The 23,172-nt window shown below is 39.0% G+C and overlaps 1 protein-coding gene, 1 non-coding gene and 1 pseudogene across 2 annotated transcripts in view; 2 read left to right on the top strand and 1 right to left on the bottom strand.

Moving 5' to 3' along the window:
• The window catches only part of STARD9 (StAR related lipid transfer domain containing 9), a 118,949-nt gene that overhangs the window by 35,219 nt on the left and 60,558 nt on the right, over positions 1–23,172 (top strand). The window contains exons 4-7 of the mRNA XM_077764588.1: positions 15,965–16,081; positions 20,029–20,061; positions 20,151–20,212; positions 22,179–22,291. Coding sequence (XP_077620714.1) covers positions 15,965–16,081; positions 20,029–20,061; positions 20,151–20,212; positions 22,179–22,291 — 325 coding nt within the window. The remainder of the gene's footprint in view (positions 1–15,964; positions 16,082–20,028; positions 20,062–20,150; positions 20,213–22,178; positions 22,292–23,172) is intronic.
• Positions 28–131, bottom strand: LOC144232010 (small nucleolar RNA U13). The gene has a single exon (XR_013335288.1). It is a non-coding gene; the product is annotated as a small nucleolar RNA U13 (small nucleolar RNA).
• Positions 2,714–5,625, top strand: LOC144231792 (importin subunit alpha-1 pseudogene; annotated as a pseudogene).

Genomic DNA, 23,172 nt, shown 5'->3' with positions numbered 1-23,172 from the left:
CTGGTTTTTTTTTTTTTTTTTTTTTTACGTCAGACGGGTAATGTGCCTGAGTCGTAACAAGGTTTAAGGGTGGCACATGTCACACAACAGCGTGAACACCCAGTCATCATGCTTATGAGCTACAAAAGGATCACCACATAGCTTTTTTTATCCTCAGGCTGTGGGTGGGCTGATTCTGGGCTGGCTTCTCTCTAAAAGACTCGGAGATGAGGAATTGTGTGAAGGTGATTTATTAGGAAGTATTGGCAGGAAAGAAATGGTAGGTGTGGTGGGGAAGTGAGATCAGCAAAGGAAAGAGGCCAGGCAACTCCACGGGGGTGCTTTAAAGACTGAGTGTATGGTTTTCCTGATCAAGAATTTCCTGATCAGTTTTCTTGCACCTATCAAACATTGGTTAAGACGGACTCCTAGGACATCTGGCTTTCAAAAGGAGTTCCAGTAAGTGGAGGGCAGTCCTCCAAAAATAGATAGGGATACTAGTATTAATTTTTGGAAGTAAAAGTACACCAGCTGACCAATGTGCATGAGAATGGTAAAGGAATTCAAGTGTATATGTATATATGTGTATATGTATATGTATATGTATATATTCACCCCTCTGTGAATCCTGTCCCCAGTGCTTCCTGTAGAGCCCTGTTCCCCATGTAGTTTCTGATTATGCTTCATAGTCAGTGAAGAGTCTCATGTCCTGTGCAACTATCAATGTGAGCATTAAGAATTGATACTCAAGGAGTCCCTGGGAAGCTCAGTTTAAGTGCTCGACTTTGGCTCAAGTCATGATATCACGATTCAAGAATTTGAGCCCTGCATTGGGTGAGCTCAAGCCCTGCTTCAGACTCCACACTGACAGTATGGAGGGATTCTCTCTCTCTCTCTCTCCCTCTCCCTGTCTCTCTCTGTCCCTCACTCACTCATGACCTCTTTCTCTCAACAACAACAACAAAAAAGAATCTACTCATAATGATAACCTCAGGGTCCTATGATTTCAGAATCCTTAGACACTAAGGGAAAATTCACTAAACAATTTGAAATTTTAATTTAAATGAAGTTGAGAGTGGTTTTTACCTAACCAATTTTCAGAAAGGTTTTCTATTAAGTATCTCATTTTGTGGGACACCTGGGTGGCCCAGCTGGTTGAGCATCTGACTTTGGTTCAGGTCATGATCTTACAGTTTGTGAGTTCAAGCCCCACATCGGGCTTTCTGCTGTCAGCGCGGAGCCTGCTTCCAATTTTCTGTCTCCCTGTTTCACTGCCCCTCCCCTGCTTATGCTCTTGCTCTCTCTTTCTCAAAAATAAATAAACATTAAAAAACATTTTTTAAGAATCTCGTCTTGTGATCAATTAGGTAAAAGTGGATTAACTATTGTTATGTGGTAGTCATTCATGTTACTTACTGAATATTCATGGTTCTTTGTCTTCTGTGTGATAGAATTTCACTTCCTGGTTAGTGTGTGAGGTGGGGCCATATGATTAGTTTGATACCATGTGTTATGAGCAGAAATGATGTCTGAGCATTCAGTTGTTGGGCCATGTCCTTCTGAAGCCCTCTTTTCTTCTGGCACCATGAAGCAACATTGGAAATAGCTTGTTCTGTCTGTCAGTTGGGTCTTAGAGAAGCTACAACCCTAAATGTCCTCTACTGACCAACATGTAGCAAGAGCCAGAAATAATAAAGTAAAAGTAGTTTTTTAAGCTACCATGCTTTGAGAGTTTGCTACAGTAACTCAACTTGACCTGTCATGAATGATAAACTATTCAGTGTTGAGCTTATTAAATGGTATTAGTCATTATAAGAAAAATGTACAAGGTGGGTGATCACTCTATCTGCCGTTCCCTCAATCTCTCTCTCTTTCAAAAATAAAAAAAAATTTAAAAATGCATATTTAAAAAATGGACAGGGTGATTGGTACATGTACTTTCATTTTATTTTCAATGATAAATAATTTTAACATATTTCCAAGGACTAGAAGACCTTTTTCACATATTCAGGATTCCTTTTTTTCTTGCTTTTTTACCTTTTTCTCTTGGAATCCACAGACCAACTTGTGTTTCTTAAGAAGTTGACTCTGAAAAGGACTTTTGCTCTCCAGTAAAGATTGACAAACTATGGCCTTTGGGCCAAATCTGGCCATCACCTGTTTTAGTCAAGTTTTATTGGAATATAGCAATGCCCATTTGCTTATGTAATGTTAGTGGACGCTTTTGTACTACAAAAGCAGTTTGCTAGTTATGACAGACCCCATATGGCCCACTAGCCTAATTCATATGTTTACTCTCTGGCCCTTAATAGAAAAAAATGACCCCTGCCCTACAGGAATCTTAATTATTAGGAATGAAAAGATTTCTAGGTGATTTGCCTCAATTTTTGCAAACAGCTTAGCTTTTGGAAGTTCAGCCTAATGGAATGAAGGCCTTCTGGATCTCCAATCTCCGTTTATTTTGTACACTATCCTTGAATCAGTACCACAGCTTACCATTCTTGGATTCTGCCTGTCACTAAGCAAAGACTCCCTCACCCCTGATAATCGAACCATCTTCCATATTGCCACCCACGTTGTCTTTGTCCAGGCCAAGGGCTAACAGGTTCATTTATGTGACTGCCGCTTGCTCATTGTTTCTGCTTTGTGCTTTTAGCTGTTGACAGTTGAACTTGTCATTGTGATAGGGCTTTCTCAGTTTGCATGGAAGGAGGTAATCAGATTATCTCACAGGATGGGTCATGCATGTAAGATTATGTGGGGAAGTAAGGAAACTGGAAACTGCCAACAGTCATACAGCCAGACCCTGAGACCCTGGAACATTATTCATTATGGCTCAGAATTCATCAGTTAACTGTAAGAGGCCAATGACACCTCTGTCTCCCATTCAGATCTCCCTAACAAAGTTGATAATGCCAGTTAATCTTTATCCAATTTGGCATACCCTGTTAGCATTCTTAATTTGGGTCATCTAATGGCTGATAGTCTCTCTTAGGTCCGTGCTGAATGTGCTTGCTTTTGGTTGGGGTCCAGTTAGTTGGGGCCTGGAAAGCAGGGTCAAATGACATAAAACATGGCAAATCAAGGAGCCACTTGTGGTTGTCTTTTTAGAAGAGGCTGTGGGAATGGCAAAAACTTTGTACTTTTTCAGTAAAGCCATCTTTCATCTTTTCTCACAAGATCCTGTCTAAAGAATCCATCTTTTTTGCGAAGAAAAGGGAAACATTAGAGCTAGATACCCATCTGTTTAATTTAGGAATTCCTTGCTTATGTCTAGAGGGTAGGACAGCTGCATATGGGACCTACCAGATCTCACATGCCATTCAGACAGTTGTCCATGTGAACGTTGTTTAGCAAAACAGCATTGTTAAAACAGCAGACTCTTGTATAAACAACGACATGTGTTTTGGTGATCTCAAAGCTAATTTTTCTTTGAAAATTGAAGGAACTAGGGGCTTAAACTGGGAATATAAATGTATGCTTCTTCATACATGTATGTTTTTATAAATAAGTATGTGTATATAGTAGATCCCTATAGTAGTACTGCTGCTGTGTGCAGTTTTCTTTACTTTTTAAATTTAATTTAATTTTAATTTTATTTTTTTTACTTTCCAGAAAAAGAGGCCCTAGGTAAGTGGACTGAGTGACTGCCTAGAGACAGGAATTTCTGTTTTTATCTTTGGATAAAGATGAGAAAATAATTACATTCAGTTGTGGGGGTATATTTTAGGGTCTGATATCAGAGACCCTAGACTTTCCTCTTGTCACCCCATCTCTTTCCTAGATGAAAGGTGGTAAAGTATAGTAATTAAAAAATATGGTTTATTTCCCAGATTCACAAATAACTGGCTATGATCCTGGGCTAGTTCCTTTACTCTCTGTGCTTCTGTTATCTAATCTAATCTGTAAAATGAGGATAGTAATGGTACCTGCCTCAGAGCTGTTGTGAGGACTAAATGAATAAAGAAATATAAAGCACCTACATCAGTGCTCAGCAGGTAATACATGTACATAAGTGTTATCTGTTGTTATTGTTACTGAATTCTGTGATAATTCAAGCTCTTATCCAGCATACAATAATTTCTCCAATCCCTTTTCCATTCAAAACAGTATATCCCTCTGCCCTTCCTGGTAGCATGTGTATTTCATTTGATTTGATTATAATTAATTCTGTGTGTTTGCATGTACATTTTAATAGGGACACTGTGAGGTTACAACATGAATTACTCTAATGGAGAGAATTTCTAGTATTTTATAGGATGGTGGGGAAAATTATTTGGGGCACATTGTGCCAAGAGGTTGAAGAATCTGAAAAAATCACATGTTTACAGACTATTTAGAGAGAGACTTGCATGTTTCTCAGCTTCCCTCCATTCCTATCCCCAAATTTTCTTAAAGTTAAGAAGCTTCCTGCAATAGCCTAAGCCAGCCCTGCCATTTTCTTCCTTTGTCTCATAACCATATCCACCAGTCAGAGTGCCAGTTCACCATCTGCCCACCTTAACAGATTCAAAAACCAGGGAGAAAGATAGTACAGAGAGTAGGTGGTACCAAATAGAGGTTAAGGTAGAGGTGAGGAAAGCTAAGAAGGATAACTACATGCTGAAAGGAGCAATGTAAGCTCTTTCCCGATGATGCTGTTTCTCCACTGCAAGAAAACTGCAGCAACCAGGGCACTATAAATTGGTCTGTTGATGACATTGTCAAAGGCATAAATAGCAACAGATTTGGAAAGCCACCTCCAAGCCACTCAGACTGCTAGGAGATAGCTTTCTAGGGAACAACAGCTCCCCCCATAGACAGCATAATCTGGACAGGTTTGATTCCAAACTTTGTGTCCTTAGGCAGAATTGGTGGTGATCTCATTCACTTTGAATCTGGTACAGTGCTCACAAACATTCTTTCCAGGACATTGGAACAGACCAAAGCTGTGGTAGATAGAGTGCTATCCCAGCATTCACTTCTCTGTTGGTATCTCTCATATCAGCACACAAGCTGTATGGACTCTAGGAAACATTGCAGGCGATGGTTCAGTTTTCCACGACTTGGTTATCAAATATGGTGTAGTTGATCCACTGTTGGCTCTTCTTACACCTCCTAATATGTCATCTGTAATTTTTTATGTTTATTTATTTTTGAGAGAGAGAGAATGTGAGCAGCGGGGCAGAGAGAGAGGGAGACACAGAATCTGAAGCAGGCTCTAGGCTTTGAGCTATCAGCACGGAGCCTGACATGAGGCTCGAACCCACGAACAATGAGATCATGACCTGAGCCAAAGTTGGACAGACTCTTAACCGACTGAGCCACCAGGTGCTCTATTAATATGTCATCTTTAACATGTGGTTACTTCCATCATCTTACCTGGACTCATTTAGACCTTCGTTGCAACAAGATTCATGTACCTCCATTAGATGCTGTTTCACAAATTTTTCCTACTTGAGTTCATCCCCTGCCTCATGATGATCCAGAAGTACTAGAAGATACCTGCTGGGCCATTTTCTCCCTTACTGATGGTCCAAATGAATGGATTGAAATGGTTGTGAAATGGGAGTTGTGCCCCAACTTGGGAAGCTTTTAGGAGCTAGTGAATTGACAGTTGTGACTGATGACAGTGTCATTCTGGATGCTGTTTCATGTATCTTTTAAGCTGTTGAGAAACTAGTATAATGATTGATGAATATGGAGGTTTGAACGAAATGGAATGTCTGCAAAATTATGAAAATGAGTCTGTGTATCAAGCTTCATTAAGCTTGATTGAAAAGTATTTTCCAGTAGAGGAAGAGGGGAATCAAAATGTTGTGCCAGAAACTACCCTACCAAGTTAAGGATGGCACTCCTGGGACCTTTAACTTTTAATTGTACATCTGAGGTATAAAGTCGTGTACTATGTTTGGTATGTTTGCCTTACTGTTTTTCTACTAAGAACTTTTAAAATGTGGTTTGTTATTGTAGTACTTTTTATGACAAAAGTTTACTGAATAGTTCCTAACTATATACATACTGTGAAGCTTTTCCTCTCAGTGGATTTCTTATTTCTTTGTGGAATTTTGTGTCTTGTGATGTCCTATAACTAACAATTAAATCTGACCCTTTACTTAAAAAAAAAAAAAAAAAGCAATAGCTATGGGATCAGCAGACAGTCAGGGGCTAGCGAGTTCAGGTCAGGGGAGGAAGCCTAGGACTTTGTTGCAGTTCTTTTAGAGGAAGCTGGTACAGGACTTCATACAGACATGGGGATTATTTTGGAGTACCCAGAGGTAAGGATGGGAATGCATGGATTCTTGGAGATCTTGGTGTAAGATGAGGGGAAAATTGGCATTGGTCAGTCATGCTCCTTGGTATTTACCCAAAGGAGTTGAAAACGTAGGGCCACACAAAAACCTGTGCTTGAAATGTTTTAGCAGCTTTATTCTTAATTGCCAAAGCTTGAAAGCAGCCAAAATGTCCTTCAGTAGGTAAATGGATAAACTGTGTTACATCTGACAATGGAATATTATTCAGTGCGAAAAAAGAAATGAGTTATCAAATCATGAGAAGACAGAGAAGAACCCTAAGTGAATATTACCAAGTGAAATAAACCAATCCGAAAAGGCTACATATTGTGATTCCATCTATATGGCAGGTTGGGGAGAGGGAGGAAGGAATGACTAGACAGAATATAGAAAATTGTAGGTCACTGACATTATTCTGTATTATACTATGATGATAGACACATGTGATTATACATATGTCAAAATTCACAGAACTGTATAACACAAAGAATGAACCCTAATTTGAACTATGGGGCTTTTGTTAATAGTATCAATATTGTCTCACCTATCGTAACAAATGTACCACAGTAATGGCAAGGTGTTAATAGGGGAAACTGAGAAGGGGAGAGATAGCTTAAGGGATGCCTGAGGATTTGACTTTCTAGTAAGTTTTTCTCTAAACCTGTGACTTAAAAAATAAAGTCTTTTAACTTAAGAGTCCATAAATTTGGAGAAAATAGTGTTTGCATTGCATATGGCAGATGTAGTGCTGCTGTTTGTAATACACTAAGAAGTCTTTTATTTTGACAAGTAAAAGAAAAACAGTCCTATAGAAAAATGGGCAAAGAATAGAAATAGACCCTTTTCAGGAGAGCAAATCTAAATGGCCCAAAAATGAATAAGTCAAACACACTGTTATCATAATAGCAATGAGATATGAGTTTGTATCATTCAAACTAAGAGTGGTAAAGAAAAAAAAAAGGCACCAATACTGGTGTGCCTGGGTGACTCAGTTGGTTAAGCATCCGACTCTTGATTTTGGCTTACATCATGATCTCATGGTTTGTGAGTTTGAGCCCCATATTGGGTTCTGGGCTGACAATGTGAAACCTCCTTGAGATTCTCTCTCCTTTTTTCTCTGCACTTTCCATATTCTCTCTCTCTCAAAATAAATAAATAAACATTAAAAAAAGAATTTCAAAAAGCAGCAATACTGTTTGCTGCTGGAAATAGGAAAGAAACATGGCATACATTGTCAATGGAAATTTTTTGAAAACAATATGTCATTATTTATGAAAATAAGAAATATTTTATCCTTTGACCTGGCAGTCCCATTCCTGAAACTTATTCTATAAAAATAAAACACCGGGAGCACCTGAATGGCTCAGTCAGTGGACATCCATCTCTTGATCTTGGCTCAGGTCTTGTTTTCAGGGCTGTAAGTTCAAGCCCTGCATTGGGCTCCATGTCAGGAATGAAGCCTACTTAAAAAAATAAGTAAATAAAAATAATAACACCAGTACATAAGGGTATATGATTAAGGATATTTATTGAAGCATTGTTAGTAGGGATAAAATACTAGAAACAAAGTACCCATTCGTAGGGGAATGGTTGAATCAGTTTTTGTGTGTTTATATAATGGAATATATCACAGATGACTTAGAAGAGTTTTCATGAGATGATACTGATTGAGAAAAACAGTCTGTATAATAACATGCTGTTTTTTAAATAAGTAACCAAAACTCATAAATGTGTGTGTGTGTTTATGATTATGACTGTGGGAAGAACAAGAAATGATGCCAGTTATTAACATGTTACCTGAAGGTATGGGGTTAATGTAGAAAGAAGGAAAGAGGAAGGGAGAATAGGAAAGCAAATAAAAAAGGAATAAAGTTGGGGTCTCTGGGTGGCTCAGTCAGTTAAGTGTCTGGCTCTGAGTGTCCGCTCAGGTCATGATCTCATGGTTCGTGAGCTTGAGCTGTGCATTGACTCTGCACTGAGAGTACAGGGCCTGCTTGGGATTCTGTCTGTCTCCCCTTCTCTGCACCCTCCCACTCATGTGCATGCGTGCATTCTCTCTCTTTAAATAAATAAAACGTTTTTAAAAAGATTGACTTGTCTTTAAAAAAAAAAAAAAAGAAGGTATTTCCTCCACAGCATGAATATCTCAATTATTTTATTTTTGAATTATTTTGTTATCCCAGTTTTTCATTCATTCATTAGAGAGAGAGAGAGAGTACGTGTTCATTTGAGAGAGAGAGAGAGTATGTGAGTGGGTGGAAAGAGGGAAAGGGCAGAGGGAGAGAGAATCTAGAATCTCAAGCAGGCTCTACATTCACTGTGGAGCCTGACTCAGAGCTCAGTCCTATGACCTTGAGATTGTGACCTGAGCCAAAATCAAGAGTCGTTCATTCAACTGACTGAGACACCCAGGCGCCCCTATCTCAATGATTTTAAATTGTGTGTGTGTGTGACTGTGGCTGTGGTATGTATACATGAAAAAGGAAAAATTATATATATGGCACATAACCTGTATGTTCATAGTATACTTTGTGATAAAAAAGGGATTGCAAGTTGATGTGCATTGTATGTGTCCATTTCAGTGAAAACAAACAGAACTGTATATCCTTGTATATGTGAAGGAAAGTATGGAATGACATACTTGTTGGATATATTCTCCCTACCTTAGTACTGAAGGCTACCTGTTGGATACTTAAATGTGTGGCATTAGGGGTAAGGAAAGGTTAACTTTTTCTTCATTCATTGTTGTATTAACTTAATACAAAAAATGAGTGTTCTTTGTAATTTGAAAAACAGCAAAGAATAAAATGTAAGTGTGTGTTTCTGATAAGCTTCAAATTAGGTCATTTAATAATGGCGTCTGTGTATGTGTGTGTGTGTGTGTGTGTGTGTGTGCGAAATTTTGGGATGAGATTATAACTCTCTTCACATGCAATGTAAAGGTTAATGAAGCAGAAAACTCCAAAAGCAGTTAATAAATGGCAGTAGGATTAGAGTTTATTGCTTTTGGCTGAAATATAACAAAAATTTTTTTGAGGTTTTATTTTATTTTTGAGAGAGAGAGGGAGACATAGAACTTGAAGCAGGCTCCAGGCTCTGCGCTGTCAGCACAGAGCCCAATGCTGGGCTCAAACCCCACTAGCCACGAGATCATGACTGAGCTGAAGTCAGACTCAACCAAGTGAGCCACCCAGGAGCCCTTACAAAATATTATTGAAACTTCTAATACTAAATACTAAAGAAGAAATACTAAAGAGGAGACTTGGTAAAGTTTCTTCCAGTGTAAAGCAAAATAACAGGACGTAAGGAAACCATGAAGACAGGTTTAAATTGTAGGGTAATGGCTTTGTGTTTAGTTGATAAGATTTGCCTTTCCCAGTCACTCCATGTGTAGTTACTTTGTTAGCTGCAGAGTATCACACTGGTTAAGAGCAAGAGCTTTGTTTAGAAGTACTTAGTGCCTATGGCATGTAAGTTTTCTCCTATAATAATAGTAACTATCTCATGGTTGTATTGTGAGGAGTACTAAATCATTCAAGGTGCCGAGATCCTAACACAAAATAATTGCTAAGTAAATGTTACCAGCTATATGGATCTAAAACCCTGGCTTTGAATAAAAACACTTCTAATGAAGTATTCATTGTGCCAAGCAATCCTAACCGTTATCTTTAAACAATAGGAGCGGTGCCTAGCACAGCATTTTGCGTTAGTAGGCACTCTGTAAATATTGTTTGAATAAAAATTTTAACTTCTTTTACTTGATTTTATTAAACTCTGAGTAGTTTAACATTATTTCACATTTTTCTGTTTGTTTTCTGTTTGTTTTCAGAAAATTAAAAGGAAAAGTACATCGGTAGGGTAATAATATGGGTGAATCTCAGGTAATGGATTCAAGAATAAAAGAGACTTGTATGTACTTAAATATATACAGTCTCAGTAGGGGAATATGGGGCTACTAATTTGTATTTTAAAGAATAATTATGGTGAAGAGGAGTCTGGGAAGATGGCAGAGTAGGAAATGATGAAGTTTTGGGATGATGGTGGGGTGGTCTGGAGCTAGTGGCCAAGAAAGAATTCTTGAAGACATCTTTGTTGCAGAAAGGTGATTTTGTTAAAGCACGGGGACAGGACCCATGGGCAGAAAGAACTTCACTGGGGTTGTGACAGGTAACTGATTATATACCCTCAGGTTGGGAGGGGGTTAGAGATAGAATAAGTCTCTAAGATATTTTGAAAGCAAGGTTTCCAGGACCTTGAGGGGCCAGGTGCTGTTAGGAAAATGCCATTTATTACTGTTTAGTAAAGCCTCAGTCATGAGACCCTTCAGATGTATATCAGAGGGCCATAAGCTTGGAGTATGACTGCTGGCACGTATCTTGGGGGAGCTGAGATAAAGGAATTTTCATAGGCTAAAGTAGACTTACAGGACCTTGGGGGTTCAGGATAATGTTAAGCCAAGATTCCTTTTGCCCCTAGCAGAGTGTCTTCATGGGGCAGCTGAGCTCCTAGAAGGAGGTCACTCTGCTGGTTTCAAGGACTTGTCAGTGGCTGTAGGCAGCAAGGGAATTTAATTTTTCGTTTGCCTTTGTTTCACACATGAACATCGAAACTCTTAAACCCCTTTCCTTTGTTCTTGGGTAGCCAGGAGCATACTAGGAATATCACACAGATCCCACCTAGGTTGGGGGGATGCTGTTAGCCTGTACTGTGCCCTCAGCTTGCCTTATGCTCCCTTATCAGGAAGCATGAGGACTTTGTTTCCCCAGCTAGACAGGATTTACATTAGGCAAAACTGTCTGATATAATGGCTTTTGGAACTCTGGATTCTGTTGAAGGCTTGCAACTTCCAGAGGAAGACTTGGAGGATAAATTGCAGTTAATTTCTGTCAATTTCAGCTTCTAGCACAGCAGCAGTTACCCATTCTTTATCCTTAGCCACGTGGCAGGCAGCTGTGCATGAGCTCTGGAGCATCTTGCACACAGCCTGCAGGAGTCGGGTGGACAAAAAGGACCCTGTCTTCCAAATATCAGGAATCTGTGCTGATTGCCAATTCCTGCTTGGGATCACAGAATTGCAAAGAGTTGAGCAGTCATTGTTGTTGCAAGTTTCCCATTGTTGCAAGTCCCTTCCTATCCAGCTGATGTGACGTCCAGGGGATTTAAAGTAACAACTACCCACTCCACTCCTACTTCATTTTTCTGTTTTTCCCTGTTTGGCAGTCAGACATTAAAGACCAGGGCATTGAAAAACAGCTATACACATGGGGAAAATTAGAAAGTGACCATGCGTTCCCAGGAAAAGGCTCAGAAAAGACCACCTGCTAGAACCTTAGGTTTACACCTCAGGCTGATCCTTGGGACAGAGACAGCCTACAGTTATGGGAAAAACAAAAACAATAAACAAAGAGAATAACAAGACACAGCACACCCCAGGGAAAGGAGAGAATCTGATTTCCAGAGTTACTACATTATTAGATTCAGATGTTCAGTTTTCAACGTAAAAAGTCACAAGGCATATAAAGAAACCTGAAAATGTGGCCTATTCAAAGGAAGAAAAAAATCATCAACAGAAACTGTCCCTTAAAAAGCCCTAATGGCAGATATATTAAACAAAGACTATAGACCAATAGTCTTAAAGATGCTCAGAGAACTGAAGATAGATGTGGAGGAAGTCAAGAAACCAATGTATAAATAAAATGTTATTCTTCAATAATGTATTTTGCTATATTTCATTGGTATATGTTCTTTTCATTGCTTTCTGAGTAGTTTATAATTTTAGTTTTGATTTCTTCTTTGATTTAAGGGTTATCTATAAGTGGGTTTCTTAATTTCTTTGCTACCTAGTTGCCCTTGTGCTAAGTTTTCATGGTAGAACAATAGCTTGCTTATCATATTCCTTGAGACTGCCATAAATAATGCAGTACACAATAATGCTTTTTAGGTTCTGTTGAATATCTTCATTTTGCCCTTCAAGATGAATTTTTCAACCTTTTCCATCTTATTCTCTGCCCCAAGGGTGACCTTTTGGACTAAAAAATGGACTCCCTTGACTTCTGGCTTGAGGTTGGCATTGAATAATGGAAAACCACAGCAGGACATCAGAGGGGGAGATTTCTTCCCACAGGGTTGTCTTGGTCTGGCCTCATCAGTTTGTGTTTTTGGCCAGGGGGAGGGCAGGTGTCTTTCATCATCTTTATATTTGTTTTGGAGGTAGAATTGCCATAAAATAGTTTATTAGTATCAGATATACACCAAAGTGATTTGACAGTTATATACATTATGAAATGCTCACCACCATAAGTATAATTACCATCTGTTGCCATATGAAGTTATTACAGTGTTACTAACTGTATTCCCTGTGCTGTACTTTGCATCCCTGTAGCTTATTTTATAAATAGAAATTTGTACTTTTACATCTCCTCACTTATTTCACCCATCCCCTAAACCCTCTTCCTTCTGACAACTACCAATTCTGTTTTAGGAGTCTATTTCTGCTTTTTGTTTGTTTATTTGTTTGTTTCTTAGATTTCACATATGAGTGAAATCATGGTATTTTTTTTTTCTGTCTGACTTAGTTCATTTAGCATAATACCTTCTGGGTCTATTCATGATGCTGCAAATGGCAAGATTTCATTCTTTTTATGGCTGAGTAATATTCCATTGTATAATATATATCATGTATTTATTTATATATTGATGGGCACAGGTTACTTCCATATCTTGGCTATTGTAAATAATGCTACAGTGAACATAGATGTTTATTTATCTCTTGGAATTAGGTATTTTCATTTTATGAGTAAGTATGCAGAAGTAGAATTACAAGATCATATGATATTTCTATTTTTAATATTTTGAGACTCTCCAGACCTTTTTGCACAGGGGCTTCACACATACTCCCACCAGCAGTGCACTATGCATCCTTTTTTCCACATCCTCACCAAAACTCGTTATTTCTTGTCTTTTTGACACTAGCCATTTTGACTGGTGTGAGGTGATAACATTTTTGCACTGCTGGTAGGAATGCAAACTGGTGCAGGCACTCTGGAAAACAGTACGGAGGTTTTTCAAAAAATTAAAAATAAGAACTACCCTGTGATCCAGCAATTGCACTAGGTATTTATCCAAGGGATATAGGTATGCTGTTTTGAAGGGGCACACGCCCCCCAATGTTTATAGCAATGCTATTGACAGTAGCCTAAATATGAGAATAGCCCAAATGTCCATCGATGGATGAATGGATAAAGAAGATGTGGTATATTAATGCAATGGAGTATCCCTTGGCAATCAAAAAGAATGAAATCTTGCCATTTGCAACAATGTGGATGGAACTAGAGGGTATTATGCTAAGCAAAATTAGTCAGAGAAAGACAAATATCATTATGACTTCACTCATATGTGGAATTTAAGATATAAAACAGATTAACATAAGGGAAGAGAAGCAAAAATAATATAAAAAAAAGAGAGGGGGACAAATCGTAAGAGACTCTTAAATATAGAGAACAAACAGAAGATGGCCGGAGGGGTTTTGGGTGGGGGGATGGGCTAAATGGGCAAGAGACATTAAGGAGGACACTTGTTGGGATGAGCACTGGGTGTTATATGTAGAGGATGAATCACTGGATTCTACTTCAGAAACCACTATCACTATATGCTAGCTTGGATGTAAATTAGAAAAATTTTAAAAAGAAAAAAAAAGAAAGTGATCCAGTTTAATTCTTTTGCATGTAGCCATCCATCTGGTCTAATGTGTCATACAAGGCCAATGTTTTCTTACTGATTTTCTGTGTGTATGATCTATCCGTTGATGTAAATAGGCTGTTACAATGTTACATTGTATATTACTTTTAGTATATTACTGTCGACTTCTTCCTTTATGTCTTAATATTTGTGTTACATATTTAGGTGGCCCTGTGCATAGATGTCTATAAGTGTTATATCCTCTTATTGGATTGATCCCTTTATCACTATGTAATATTCTTTGTGTATTGTTACAGTCTTTGTTTTAAAAGTCTTTTTTGTCTGATGTAAGTATTGCTCCCCCAGCTTTTATTTCTTTTTTTCAAGTAGGCTTCATGCCCAGCATGGAGCCCAATGTGGGACTTGAACTCATGGCCCTGAGATCAAGACCTGAGCTGAGATCAAGAGTCGAAAGCTTAACTGAGTCACCCAGGTGCCTCTCTCTTCCTGCTTTTAAGATTGTCTCTTTATATTTTGTTTTTGACATTTTAATTATTATGTCTCTTGGTGTGGATCTCCTTGGGTTCATCTTGTTTTGGGCTTTCTTTGCCTCTCAGACCTAGATGTCTGTTTTCTTATCCAGGTTAAGGAAGTTTTCAGCTTTATTTCTTCAAATAAAGTTTCTGTCCCTGTCTCTCTTTCTTCTTCTTGGACTCATATAATGCAAATGTTAGTATGCTTGTTGTTATTTTGGAGATCCCTTAACTTATTCTTAGGTGCTTTTTAAAAATCTCTGTTTCACTGATGAGGAAACAAGTAAGGTTACTTGCCAAGGAGCCAGGCTTTGAACCTAGAAAATTCCAAAGCCTGTGTTCTTTTTTTTTTAATAATTTTTTTAAATGTTTATTTTTGAGAGAGAGAGAAAGAGACAGAAAATGAGCAGGGGATGGGAAAAGAGAGAGGGAGACACAGAATATGAAGCAGGCTCTAGGCTCCAAGCTTAACAGCACAGAGCTTGATGTGGGGCTCAAACTCACAAACTGTGAGATCATGACCTGAACTGAAGTTGAACGCTCAACTGACTGAGCCACCCAGACACCTCCCCAAAGCCTCTGCTCTTAATAATTAAACTATAGGTAGCTATTTAGAGGAAAAGAAATCGTTTTAAGAACTTTACCCAACACCAGGCCCTATTAAAAAATATATTTTACATGAATCCTCTGTCTTTAAAGAACAAGCTCCACCTCTACTTTTCTATACTACTACCACAAGTTTGGAGAGAGGATGGGTCAATAGATCCACAAATAGTATCAACCTTACCCCAACCTTTCTCTGTGCTAAGAAGTGTAAGTACAACTCTGGGATTTTTTTTTTTAAAGTTTTTATTTTCATTCCAGTTAGTTAACATACAGTATTATGTTAGTTTCAGATGTACAGTATAGTGATTGAATAATTCCATATATCACTACTCTGGGTTATTTTTTAAAATTTCTTTTAAGGTTTTATTTATTTAAGTTATCCCTACACCCAATATGGGGTTGAACTTAGAACCCTGAGATTAAGAGTCACTCTCTCTTCCCACTGAGCCAACCTGGCACTCCTGGGTTATTTTTTTAAGTTTATTTATTTATTTTGATAGAGAGGGAGGCAGGCAATCCCAAGTAGGCTCTGCACCATCCACGTGGAGCCCGATGCAAGGATCAAACTTCCGAGCCATGAGATCATGACCTGAGACAAAATCAAAGATGAACACAACTGACTGAGCCTCCCAGTCACCCCACCCCTGGGTATTTTTAATCTAAAAATATTATAAAGTATTTCAAGCACACGTGACTATTAATTCCCTATAATTTTACAAGAATGAATTCAGTTTCAGAAAAAGATTACTGGGGAAAATTTATTCATTCAAATGTGTTCTTACATGCTTACTGTATGTTGGACACGAGGTTGGACATTGAAAATTTTAAAATGATATGGTCTCTCAATCTCCTATGGGAAGGACTATAGTGACATGCTCTCTACTTTTGTTGTTATAGGTGTTCCAGGATTTGGGGACTGAAGTACTGTCTGGAGCCGCCAAAGGGTACAACATATGCCTTTTTGCCTATGGGCAGACAGGTTCTGGGAAGACCTACACCATGCTGGGGACCCCAGTGAGTATTGGTGTTGGAATATGTCTCTTTCTGTTGCCACAGCAAGCTTGAATCTCACATGTCCTTGCTACTGAGGGATAGAATATGAATCTCACAATCAAATTTAACAAGATTTAATGGGTTGTCTTCTGTATTAAGAATGGATTTCTCAGCACTTGACTCACTCACTCAGTGAACTTTGAATAATTAGCCCCTCCTTATTAAAATCCTGAAGAACCTTAGAATTTTACAACTCCCTTTGATGAAGCAGACCTTGTCAGTCCTGAATTTCTCATATCATTTCCAATTTCATCGCTTGAAGCTTTTTAATACCTTTGGAGTGGACCAGACAGAGACTGACTCTTAAGTGCTGCCTAGGGCTGTGCAGAAATGGGGCTATGTGTTCAATCTGAGTGTTGGAGAGAAGCAGGAGAACCAGCTACTGGGATGGAACTTCAGAAAGTGTGAGGGAATTAGGAGAACCTTACTTTGTCATGGAAAATTGGGAGGGTAGAGGTCCTTAAGCAATCCTCTTTGTTTCAAGTTTAGAAGTCCTTTGGTTAGTTGAACTAGTGGGACGGGTAGCAAATAATGCTACACACGGACATTGTCTGGGACCTTATTCCTTCTGAAAGATTACCCCCCTAGGGGCATCTGGGTGGCTCAGTTCGGTTGAGCTTCTGACTTTGGCTGAGGTTATGATCTCATAGTTTGTGAGTTTGAGCCCCAAATTGGGCTTTGTCTGCTTCAGCATGGAGTCTGCTTCAGATTCTCTGTCTCCCTCTCTCTTCCCCTCTCTCATGCATCCACTCTCTTTAAAATAAATATTATTTCTTACACCCTACACAAAAATAAACTCAAAATGTATGAAAGACCTAAACATAACACAGAAAGCCATCAAAATCCTAGAGGAGAAAGCAGGCTAAAACCTCTTCGACCTCAGCTGTAGCAACTTCTTACTCAGCACATCTCTGGAGGCAAGGGAAACAAAAGCAAAAATGAACTACTGTGACCTCATCAAGATAAAAAGCTTCTGCAATGTGAAGGAAACATCAGCAAAACTAAAAGTCAACCAACGGAATGGGAGAAGATATTTGCAAATGACATATCAAGTAAGGGGTTAGTATCCAAAATCTATAAAGAATTCATCAAACTCAACACCCATAAAACAAATAATCCAGTGAAGAAGTGGGCAAAAGACATGAATAGACACTTTTCCAAAGAAGACATCCAGATGGCTAACAGACACATGAAAAAATGCTCAACATCATGCATCATTAGGGAAATACAGAGTAAAACCACAATGAGATACCACTTCACACCAGTCAGAATGGCTAAAATTAACAATTTTTTTTTAAAATTTTTTATTTATTTCTAGGAGAGAGAGAGAGAGACAGCGTGAGCAGGGGAGGGTCAGAGAGAGAGAGGGAGTCACAGACTGAAACAGGCTCCAGGCTCCGAGCTGGCAGCCAGCACAGAGCCTGACGTGGGGCTCGAACCCACGAACCGCGAGATAATGACCTAAGCAAAAGTCGGACGCTCAACCGACTAAGCCACCTGGGCGCCCCTAAAATTAACAATTTGCAACAACAGATGCTGGTGAGGATGTGGAGAAAAAGGAACCCTTTGGGACTACTGGTGGGAATGTAAATTGGTGCAGGAACTCTGGAAAATAGTATGGGGGTTCCTCAAAATTTAAAAATAGAACTACCCTATGACCCAGCAATTGCACTACTAAGTATTTATCCAAAGGATACAGGTATGTTATTTCAGAGGGGCACATGCACCCCAGTGTTTATGGCAGCACTATTGACAATAGTCAAAGTATGGAAAGAGCCCACATGTCATTGACAGATGAATGGATAAAGAAGATGTGATACACACACACACACACACACACGCATGCATGCACACACGCACAATGGAGTATTCCTCAGCAATCAAAAAGACTGAAATCTTGCCATTTGCAACAATATGGATGGCACTAGAGGGTATTATGCTAAGCAAAATTAGAGAAAGACAAATATTGTATGACTTCACTCATGTGGAATTTAAGATATAAAACAGATGAACGTAAGGGAAGGGAAGCAAAAATAATATAAAAACAGGGAGGGTGACAAAACATAAGAGACTCTTAAATATAGAGAACAAACAGGGTTCCTGGAGGGGTTGTGGGAGGGGGGATGGGCTAAATGGGTGAGGGGCATTAAAGAAGACACTTGTTGGGATGAGCACTGGGTGTTCTATGTAGAAGATGAATCACTGGATTCTACTGAAATCATTGAAATCATTATTGCATTATATGGTAATTTGGATGCAAATTAAAAAAAATTTTAAAAAGGAAAAACAGAGATCCAGCTGCTATTTTTTTCCAGAAATTGGGAAGCTAATCTTAAAATGCATATGCAAATCAAAGGGTCTCAGGACATCCAAAACAGTTTTGAAAAAACCTCCAACAGATTTGGAGGTTATGTACTCCTTGACTTCATCATTTACTAGAAAGATAAACTAAACAATATTGTGTGGACCTTTTATGAAGACTGACCTATAAATCAATGGAAGAAAATTTAAAAAGTCAAGAAATAAGACTTAAACTTTCCACAGTATGCCAAGACAATCCAGTGGGCAAAGAATAGTATTTTCAAAAAATGTTGCTGGGACAACTAGACATGCCCATGCAAATGAAAGATGCTGAAACTCTACCTCATAACTACAAATAATTAATTCAAAATTGTTCATAGATGTAAATTTAAGTGTTAAAATTACAGGTTTTTTTTTTGAAAAAAAGTAGATCATTGGAATGTTGAATTAGGTGATGACCAGATAAACTACAGCAAAATCATAAGTGGCAAGGAAAAAAAAAATAGATAAATTGGACTTTTTCAAAATTAAACATTTTTATGCTAAAAATAATAAAGTAGAAAGACAATCTAAAAAATAAATAAACATAAAAAAACAACATTACCCCTGCTGCCTTGGGCTCAGCTCATTGCTACTATGTCTGTGTTTAGTGTGATTTTATATATTTGAAATTAAAAGAAGAAAATGGCTACTAAACCATGGGTATAAAACCTTTAACCTGTGTACATGTTAATTAATAGTGGGTCTAAGATGAAAAAAGAAGCTACTTTTTCCTAAATGTTTATTTTATTTTATTTTTTAATTCATTTATTTTGAGAGGGGGCATGGGAGGAGGGGTGGAAAGAGAGGGAGAGAGAATTTCAATCAGGCTCAGCACTGTCAATGCAGAGCCCACAGTGGGACTGGATCTCATGAACTGTGAGGTCACAACCTGAGCCGAAATCAAGAATCAGATGCTTAACCCATTGAGCCATCCAGAACCCCCCACCATGTGTATTTTATTTTTAAAAAATTTTAATGTTTATTCATTTTTGAGAGAGCTTAAACAGGGAAGGGGCAGAGAGAGAGGGAGACAGAGGATTCAAAGCAGGCCCTGCACTGAAAGCAGTGAGCCCAATGTGGGGCTTGAACTCACGATTGTGAGATCATGACCTGAGTAAAAGTTGTCACTCAACCAGCTGAGCCACCCAGGCACCCCCTAAATGTATATTTTAAATATCCATGTAGTCTAGTTCTGTGTGTGTAGGGATAGAAGTGTTTTGGGAGGATCCACCGTGGTAAATAGGTTTGTCCATGAAGGATGTAATTTTTATTGCATGAAAGCAGGTACTACCTGATGTTTGTTTGGCTTCTTTAGTTTGTTAGCTTCTCCACTCTTCCTTCTTAAGATGGTGATCTGCCTCTCAGCTGGTACATTCCTCCCATGAGTGTCTCCTGAGAGCACAGGCAAATAGAGTCTTCTACATACTTCAGTGAACCTGCCTAAAATGAAGAGGATAGCACAGGGAACCCATGTACCCATCCCCCTGCCCACCTTGGTTCCTGGTTGTTGCAGGAGAGCTTCACTGTAAGTGAGCAGTAATGCTTTCCTTTCTTCTCTTCTCTAGGCCGCTGTTGGGTTGACGCCACGGATATGTGAGGTATTTACTCTATTTTGACTAGATCCTCTCAAAGTACACCTCCTTTGTACTCTCCCTTCAGTGAGACTCCAACCCTCTGGTTTGTGCAGGGTCTCTTCATCAGGGAGGAAGACTATGCCCCACTGCCTTCCTCATGTAGGATAAAAGTAAGGTAAGAACCTGTAAGGCCCTGGAGCCTAAGATACTTCCATTTCCACTCCAAATTCTAGCATGTCTGCTGTCCTCTATTTGCTTCAAGAGTTATCCAGAGGAATGGAGAATAGCCACAGCAGAAATATTTTGCAGTATAGGGCCATGAGAAACATACTTAGATCTTTGGGTTGCAGGAAACTTAATTTCTGTCCCCAGGCTTAACAAACAGGTGTTTCCTGTGGACCAGCTTGCCCTAGTTGTCTGGTTTCCTTTTCTTCACTTTCCTTAGAGTTTAACACCAGCTGTTGGAATTTCTCTTCCAGCTCCAGTAGGTTGTTCTTTGGATCATTAGTTCCTAAACTCTAGTTCCAAGACAGTGCTGACTACTACCAAATGAAGTTTTAACCAGCCTGTAGCAAGAATGTTGGTGCAAGGTTACCAATTGGCCCTAATTTTTTGTATTCTGTTTTTTTGGTGTTCAATGTCCTTTTTAAGAAACATGAGATGTAATTCATATACCATAAAATTCATGCTTCCAAAGTGTATAGTGCAGTGATTTTTAAAATATTTACAAGGTTGTTCAGTCATCCTTACTAATTCCAGAATATTTTCATCACCCCAAAAAGAATAAATGCTCTTTTTAAAATTTAAATGATAGTGAACATTATTTACAGATTTTTTAAGTTTGCAAAGTAAAATTTGTAGGCATGTATATGTGTGTCTGTGAGCATGTACATATATATTAAATGTGAAATCTGGGAACCACTATTCTGAGAGACATCTGGGATTCCTGTGTCCAAATCTGGGAATGTTAAGAAGAAACAGTTTATCAGAAGAATGTGTATAGGGTTCAGCTCTGAGCGGGAGCCTTTTTTTCCTGGCCACTGGCTTCACAGGCAAACATCTATATGTTCTGATGAGGAAGACCTTTCTGTGAGAAGTTTGTTTTCCTACTTGACAAAATCTTTGCTGATTTTAATTAAGAATTATAGCTATTTTGTTGTTATTATTTTGAAGATTTTAAATAATCTGTACATCCAACCATGGGGCTCAATCTCACAACCCCAAGATCCAGAGTAGTATACTCCAGCAGCTGAGCCAGCCAGATGCCCAGCTATGTTATTATTTTGAAAAGGAATGAAATGCTAATAGATAGCTATAAGATAGAGCATATGTTAACCAGAATCACAGTGTATAAAACAGGTAAAATGAGAATTGTCCTACTTAAATTAGGGGTAGGGGCAGGAATATTTCTCATTTAGCTGTCCTCATTGCTCAACAGTGGCTCTCGAGATGTCATCACAGAACAATAAGAGCTCAAAGATCATGTTTGAAAATCACTTAAGAAAGAAGCCTGTAGGGGCACCTGGGTGGCTCAGTCAGCTAAGCTTCCGACTTTAGCTCAGGTCATGATATTGCGGTTCGTGGGTTCGAGCCCCGCATCAGGCTCTGTGCTCACAGCCAGTTCAGAGCCTGGAGCCTGTTCTCCAATTATGTATCTCTCTCTCTCTCTCTCTCTCTGACTCTCCCCTGCTCACGCTATCTCTATTTCTCTCTCAAAAAATAAAACATTAAAAAATTTAAAACAAAAAAAGAAAGAAGCCTGTAGACTCTGTGGTATGGTGGCCTGATCAAGATACAGGCAGGTGACAGCATTCTAAAACCATGCTGAAATAGCCTCTTGAAGGCTAAATTTGAATCAGCACTGACTTTGTAAACCTAAAACTGTCAAGTGATGACAGCTAACACTAGCAACACATTGTGCACATGTAGAAAGAGACTTGACAAGAATCCCTGGCATGGTCAAGGTCTCAGAGTGTTAGAGGTAGAATTAAATCAAGAATTAAAACCTTCTGATTCTTGTCTTAGTGTTTTCCCTACATTTTCCCCCAATCTAATATGTTGCCTTTTTTCAGAAAGTAATTTTGAAAAGATGTCCCCATTTTTCAAAATCTCATTATGTGCCTTGTTCCATATGTCTCTAGTTTCCTGGAAATCTATAATGAACGAGTGCGGGATCTGCTCAAGCAATCTGATCAAAAAAAGTCCTACAGTCTGCGGGTCAGGGAGCACCCAGAGATGGGGCCCTATGTACAAGGTGAGCCACTGTGTTTCTAGAGGTCTGAGACCAAACTGAATTCTAGGAAGCTTTTCTCATGATCACTGATTGGTTTAATAAATATATAATGAATACTTACTATGTGCTACCTGCTGTGCTAGATGCTGGATGTATAACAATAATCAGAAAAGACAATCCTGCCCTCACAGGCAGACTTACAGTCTGGTAGGGGTGAGGCAAAAAGCAAACAATTATAAGTAGTGCTAAAAGCTAATAAAAAGGTAAATAGATGTCATAATGGAAAAGAGCATTGGGCAGTGTAGGCAGTCCATCTGCATAGCGTGGTCCGGAAACACTTCTGTGAGGAGATTCAGAAGCCAGTCATGTGAAGAACAGTGTAGCAGGGGGAAGAGTGATCAGGTAGAAGGAGCAGCATGAACGAGAGCCCCTGGGAGAAGGGCTGGGTTATTGCAAGGAGACCAGTGTGTTTAAAGCATGGTGGATGAGAGGGAAAGTGGCATGGTATAAGGTTGGGGCTGTGGTGCCAGGTCCAGCAGGGCCTGAACTGACTTCCACGTCAGCCAGTCTCCTTTCAGGGCACTTTCTCTTCCAATGGTGGTGATAGGGAGATGAGGAAATGTCACACACAGGACAGGTCAGTGCTGCTTCCTCATTGAGCGCTAATGTTTGGTGTCTGATACCATCTGTCTTTTTCCATTAGGCTAGGTCTATTAAGTAGAAACAGTAGTGTTGTTTTGTGGAGGAAGTTTTTACCCTTTCAGGCCACTTAAAATAACACTCAAATCTATGCTCCTATTCCTTCAGAGATACGCTAATTTAAATCCTGACAAAAGAGAGTTACATCAGAGATAAGAGTTGGTCTCTTCTTTGACCAGGGTATGGCCAGGGGAGGTGTGCCA

This window comes from Crocuta crocuta, unplaced genomic scaffold, assembly GCF_008692635.1.
Source record: "Crocuta crocuta isolate KB4526 unplaced genomic scaffold, BGI_CrCroc_1.0 scaffold102, whole genome shotgun sequence".
NCBI lineage: Eukaryota > Metazoa > Chordata > Mammalia > Carnivora > Hyaenidae > Crocuta > Crocuta crocuta.
The sequence above is the reverse complement of the archived record's forward strand: the minus strand, read 5'-3'. Positions and strand labels throughout refer to the sequence as shown.